This window comes from Salvelinus namaycush, chromosome 39, assembly GCF_016432855.1.
Source record: "Salvelinus namaycush isolate Seneca chromosome 39, SaNama_1.0, whole genome shotgun sequence".
Taxonomy (NCBI): domain Eukaryota; kingdom Metazoa; phylum Chordata; class Actinopteri; order Salmoniformes; family Salmonidae; genus Salvelinus; species Salvelinus namaycush.
The window spans coordinates 18,641,180-18,647,500 of NC_052345.1; the positions used below are offsets into that span (position 1 = coordinate 18,641,180).

Consider the following 6,321-nt stretch of genomic DNA (forward strand, 5'->3'; position numbering starts at 1 on the left):
ATTTCACATTCTTAAAATAAAGTGATCCTAAATAAGACAGGGAATTTTTACTAGGATTAAATGTCAGGAATTGTGAAAAACTGAGTTTAAATGTATTTGGCTAAGATATGTAAACTTCTGACTTCAACTGTACGTCTATGGTCCCACCTAATGGTAGGGAAAACATGAATGAACTATTCTGGACATTAATACCTGAGAGACTAAATAAACTTTTAGAAGCAAGTGTCATTTACCTTTTTATTTCGATTTCTTACAAAGAGGAACAACCTCTTAATGACTGAACAGAACATTCAATCACTTTCTAAAGTATCTCCATGTCGGACTGAAATCAAAACAATAACTTAAATACAATGAAGCAACAACATTGAGACACTCTTTCAATTTCCTTGTTCCTTACATGTGATCTAAGAAGTTTGTAGAAAGAGGTTTTAATACAGGGGCTATATGTATCAAGTAGGAATGCTTTTTTAGGATCCATTTTAGATCACAATGAATAAGAGTGCATGGGCAGTGGGGACCTGATCCTAGATCAGCACTCCTACTCCTGACGCTTAATACATATGGTCCCAGAGCTGTGTAAACGTGGGAGTGGTTGCAGGGATGATATTGTAAATGCTTTGCTACACCTTCCAGAGACCGACCACTAAGAGAAGCAAAACAATGTATTTTTCTAACTGCATATGAATCCAATAAAAATGCTGTCCGATAGGCATTTTTGATTGGTTGCTGCAAATCACGATATGGTAATTTGATGCGACCAATAGTAACACACGTGTGGGGGACGGGTTCATGTTTCTTTCATTTGGACAGAAGCGAAAGAATGTTCAATACCCTCAAAAGCGAGTAAAAAAAAGTTAACCTCTTCTCCTGACTTGTCTAGAAAATTGGTTATAGGAGCACCGGGATTAACTTTCCCCTAGGTACCGATCTAGGATCAGCTTCCCCTCCCCCAATCCTAACCTTAACCATTAGTGGGGGAAATACAGAACTGACCCAAGATCAGCATCTAGGGGCACTCCGTTATAGGAGGGTTCCGAGGGGAAATCTCCAGCGACGATCCTCATTCTAAGTCCTCTTCATTCAAGCTACCTTGTGAGCTCACAATACGCTGCAGGAAAGAGGGAAATAACGTCAAATTCTAAAGCCATAAACATGCAAAAAGTGTCCAGTTTCCTCTTCGTTGATGATCTCGGACCATAATCATAAAAAGAGTCTCAGAGTAGAAGTGCTGATCTAGGATCAGGGCCCATATTCAAAAAGCATCTTCTCCTACTCAGATGTATTATGAATACGGGCTCAGGTTCCCTCTGTCCACGTTCTTACTCAAGGTAAAAACTGACCCTAAAAATCAGCACTCCTACTCTATGGTTGAGACATGCAGCCCCTGAAAGGACTGAAGATGGTTAAACAGTGTGGTGGGGTGCCTTTCATTATGTTAGAAAGACCATCATAGTTTTTTGACAAGGTTTGATAGGTAAAAGCAGTATGCTGGATCTGTACTTGGAGGCACATACAGCTCCACCAAAGTCATGAGCTGTGTTTCAGTCTCAGTCATGTTTGTTACCTAAACTCGTTCTTGAAAAAAATGGTGCCGATAAGAGGGCAGCCGTGCTTCTATCCCCCTAGGCAACATGGCAGTATTTTTTTATATAAGCATTTCGCTACACCCACAATAACATCTGTTAAACACGTGACCAAAACAAATTGATTTGAATCAGATTGTACTTCTGTCTAGCATATAATACAACTGGTTTTAGGGCTGGGCGAGATCTAATTCATCAACATTTGTTTTTGCTAAATGTTCAGATGCCTGTATCGCAGGAATCTACATTTTTATTATTTTTATGAGCTTGTATCTTTTTGGTCTCATCTCCTTTGCTCCTTGTGCACCTTCCCACTAGCACACAGACACCAAGCCCCTCACAACAACAAAGATGAAAGAAACTGCTTGTTGTCACAGAGGAAGTTAAACTTCGCTATTTGCAGCATTTGAGGTTTGGTCCAACAGAACCAGTCATAGGAACACCGAAATGCGTAGACACTTTTACTGAAATAGACGAGAACTTAACCTTTCTAATGATACCCGTTTTGTGTGTCAACTCTCAAAATGTAGTACAGAGCAGACCCTACTAAAACGAGTATCAATGAATATGATGGTGGGAAAAAATCATGCTCAGTCTGTCAGCGCGGTAGCGCTAGCAGCATTTTAGCCACAGACTTATGTGCTAGCTGTCTAGTCTGTGTTTTTATAAATGTGCAATGGGGCATAAAAATAAATTTACATTAGGAATTGGCAACTCATCCTCATTCTGAGAAATAAGCATCGGTTTATCCAGGTAGGCCACTTGATTTCGATATCTAAATAAGTTCCAACTGTTCTACCTTGTTAGCTAGCAAATAGATTCAAGTTGGTTAGACTTGAAATAAACATTAGCTGGCTACTCATTAGCGCGTGGGTTTGTGCTTGAGTGATTTTACGAGACCTGTGTAAAATGTTATATTATGCCTGCTACAAGAAGTTGGTGCATGGTTCTGGTTAAATTTGTAAAAAATAAATGCAATTTCATAGACAGATCAATGTTTTTTTTTCTTTTAAAGCAGGTTAAACTATTAATCAAATAATTCAATTATTAGTCAGTCTTATGGTTGTGGAAGGATCGTATTTAGCTTAGTTATAATTTTACAAGCCCTGAATTCAGTTAGATTATTGCTGACTGTTTGAAATGAGGTGTATTGACCTTTAACTGTGCAACAAAGCTTAGGGAAAATGTTTAAAAATAAAATCAAGGTATATTGTGACTCACCAATGTTTAGAAATAAAGATAGAATTTTTAGGCCATATTGGCCAGCCCTACTTGGTTTCCTCGCTTTCTTGCTTGAATACACTTACTGTAAATTGCTTTGAATAGAAGCGTACCTGCTGCAGACGCGGGCACTAAAAAGTTAGTTAGTCAAAAACTATCTGTAGCAGACTGTGTTGCACACACATTGTGGCAATGGTTATAGCACAGCGCAACATCACTTTTCAGTACCTGCAACTGCAAATGACCCTGAAATGTATGAGAGGCACTATACCTGGCTGGTGGTTAGTGTTGGGGTTGTTACACAAGCTCAATTTTGAATAGGATTGCAGTTCTGACTACATATTAGATACATTAGCTTCCTTGCTTGTATGCACTTACTGTAAGCAGCCCAGGGTAGAAGTGTCTGCTAAATGACCTTGAAGTGGAGAAAATAACTGTACCTGGCTGATGGTGGGCAGTTTGGTGAGTAGCATCTGGAAGACTGGTGGCGGGAGTGTCTGCTGCAGCACCTGGAGAAGCTGCTGGGGCTGGCCGCACACGGCGATGGCGTTGGTCAGGTGCTCGATGCCGTTCTCGTAGTCTCCTATACCGGAAGACCGAGCGCAAAGAGGTTTAGATTGACAAAACGAGCAGTACATTATATGGAGAACAGTGTCGTTACTCTGGTCAAAAGTACATTAGGTCGTGCATTATGGGGCACAAGGTGTCATTGCACTGGTCGAAAGTAGTGGGGGAGGATGTCAATCGCTTTGGTCCAAAGTAGTACACTATATGGGGAATAGGGGGTCATCGCTTGGTAAAAAGTGCACTAGCAGGCCTATATGGGGAATAGAGTGTCACACACAGCCTAAGTGATGTCAATTTAAGCAAGACTTGTTTACCTTGAGCCAACAGCTCCTCTCCCAGCTGAATCTCCTCCAGGAAGAACTTCTGGACCGCCTCAGCATCCTTCAGGTCTGGGAGCTGCAAGAGTTCCACAACACACACTTTTCTTTTCATTGGTCAAGAAATAACTCAAACATAGACGGGTGGAAAAGCTGTTGTCGATGGCCGATGCTCCAGGAAGAATAAAATGCCTGTTCACACGAGTCGGGGCAATCCGCCGAGGTTTGCCAGTTCGTCAGGTGTAAGGTAAGAGTTCAATTTAAGTGAATTCTTAGCGCACCGCCTAGCTCAGCAGTTTTTGCTGGGTTTGCACTTCCTCCATTGGAAAACAATGGCTTTTCGCCACAGAACCGTTCTTGTACGAGTCAAGAATATGGGCCTTAAGTAACACATTTTTGGAGGGAAGAGTGTCGTCGAGTAGGTCTGCTTCCATTGGGGAGCTATACAGTTGTTGTGTTGACTGAAATTCAGTACCACGGTACAGACAAAAGGTTTAGGAAATGCACTAATTCCAGTCTCAAATCAGTCATACCCAGCCATCACCTTGCCGTGTCCCAATACATGCCAGTGAAGATATCCTGTTTATTCCACTTGAGGTCATTGGAGATTATTTTCCACAAGGTATCATCTGAAGTGTACTAGACATGACTTCTTTAGACGTGTGTTCATTGAGGAAGAATTGAAATAGTACCTTGAGGGGATTTTACTCACCTTAGAAAGTCCTGTCCCCTGTTTTACAGATGCCTGATTTCTCCTCCCTTGGGCAGAGGTAAACACAATCACTGTTAATATAAATAGCTTTGGGGATTGCTCCTGTTTGTACATAGACAACTTGGTTTCTCAGGCAATCCTACAATGCCAGACTATGATTAGGAACAGTAAGGAAGTCCCATTAAACATCCTAAATTGACACCCTGAAGTACAACTTCGGCTTTGAACAAAGCTCCAAAATAATCCACAACCCTTCTGATATCCCTTGATAAAGTGGCTTACCCGGGTCAGAATCAGGAAATATTTAAGGGTAGCTGCTAAGTAGCAAGTGACAACTAGTGATTAATGACAAAAAGGCTAACAGAGGAAAATGTCTCATTCAATTGCAGTAAAGCCGGTGTATAAAGCATTGTGGCCAGCTGACAGCCAAAATCCAGCTTTCATACTGTAGTCCAGCTACAATTGTAGTCTAGTTAATGTGGGACTGGAATGTGATCTGTATAGGATTTTTATTGTGACATGCATCCATATGTGTATTCTAATTGGCTCCTGTATTAGAGTGAGGGATTCTGGGTTGAAGACGAGGCAGAACTGCCATTATGTAGTGTGTGGAGGTGTATTTATTTTATAACCCCTTATGAGTTATGCAGTCTCATCATTAAAGTTTGCAGTCTAATACTCTGAAGGTGCATTATCAGCTTCTTCATACCGACAACCCACGGCCTTACATGAGTAGTAGGCCTGGATAGAGTAACACCAGGATTATCCAGGTTGCTTTTAATCCTGCTTGGCAAACTCTATGTCTGATATGGCTAGTAGCCTAGAATGGTTGGTTTAGGTTACATAGCAGTTCAAAACACACCATCAATGAATGAATCAGGGTATGTGCAGCTTTCCAGGTCTGAATTCAACTAACAGAACGCTTGTTGTGAGTGAGTAGGAAGTACATTAATATATGATAAAGGAGGTAGTTAGGTGAGAAACGCTCAACTCTATATGAGAGAACAGAGTTGAGCGTTCCTCTGCTAGGAGCTAGCTAGGTTAGCACTGGCTAGTTAAGTGCAGGACTTTTGGGGTTAGCAGTGCGCTGACAATTAATGAATCAGATCTAATGCACAAACCATGAACGTTACCATTAAAGCTTCTATACTTCGCCAATTGGGAATAGTATAACGAGTTCGGCCTGGCTCGGGCATTTTGTTGCATCTCAGGTCTCCCAAAACAGAGACCGGAGCGGGTTGCAAAGGACGCGGACAACACTCACGTTCTCGCAGCCTGTTCTTGAAGTTGGGGTCACTCCGTCTTTTCCTGTCGAAGTAGATGCAGTAGCCGACGAACAGAGCCCCGCAAACACCGGCGGCTATCGTGCTCGATTTACCGCCCATCATCACTTCCGAAATGGTTGATATGTCTATGTTAACAAAGATAATATTTCAATTTTGGCTTATATCAAAGATGGTACATGACCTCACACAGGCGCAAGTTCGCAGCAAAAAGGACCAGAAGGACCATTGACTAATTTGACAGCTAGGGTGTCCGCATTGAACGCCTGATAGAAAATAAGACACCTTTAATTCCCAATCACATGATATCTCCGATAGCGTATGCATTTGATTGAATATAAAGTGTTGGATAATGTTGAACCCAGATGGGGGGGGGGGGGGGGGGATGTGTTAGGATTTCTTCAAATCAATATAAGTAGTAGTCTGTCGCATTGAAATGTAAGTGCCACAAGGGTGCAGTAGCAATTCATCAAAAAAAGAAGCAGCAGGCTAGTGATCACATTTGATACAATTAAACAGTATTTTCTCCAGAGTAACAAAAATAGAAACAATTTAACTAAAACTCTAGGTATTTTAACTAATCTGGGGTAGACTACACAGCAGCAAACAATGGCCAAGTGAAATATTGAACATGGTGT

At 41.4% G+C, this 6,321-nt stretch overlaps 1 protein-coding gene across 1 annotated transcript; it reads right to left on the reverse strand.

Moving 5' to 3' along the window:
- Positions 1 to 223: 223 nt before the first annotated feature.
- Positions 224 to 5,885, reverse strand: LOC120032888 (mitochondrial import receptor subunit TOM20 homolog). Its single transcript, XM_038979117.1, has 5 exons — positions 5,665 to 5,885; positions 4,401 to 4,447; positions 3,686 to 3,767; positions 3,245 to 3,387; positions 224 to 1,108 (listed from the first exon to the last, which is right to left on the reverse strand). The coding sequence occupies exons 1-5, from the start codon at positions 5,786 to 5,788 to the stop codon at positions 1,061 to 1,063; spliced, it is 444 nt and encodes a 147-aa protein (XP_038835045.1). The 5' UTR covers positions 5,789 to 5,885; the 3' UTR covers positions 224 to 1,060.
- Between the last annotated feature and the right edge of the window lie 436 nt (positions 5,886 to 6,321).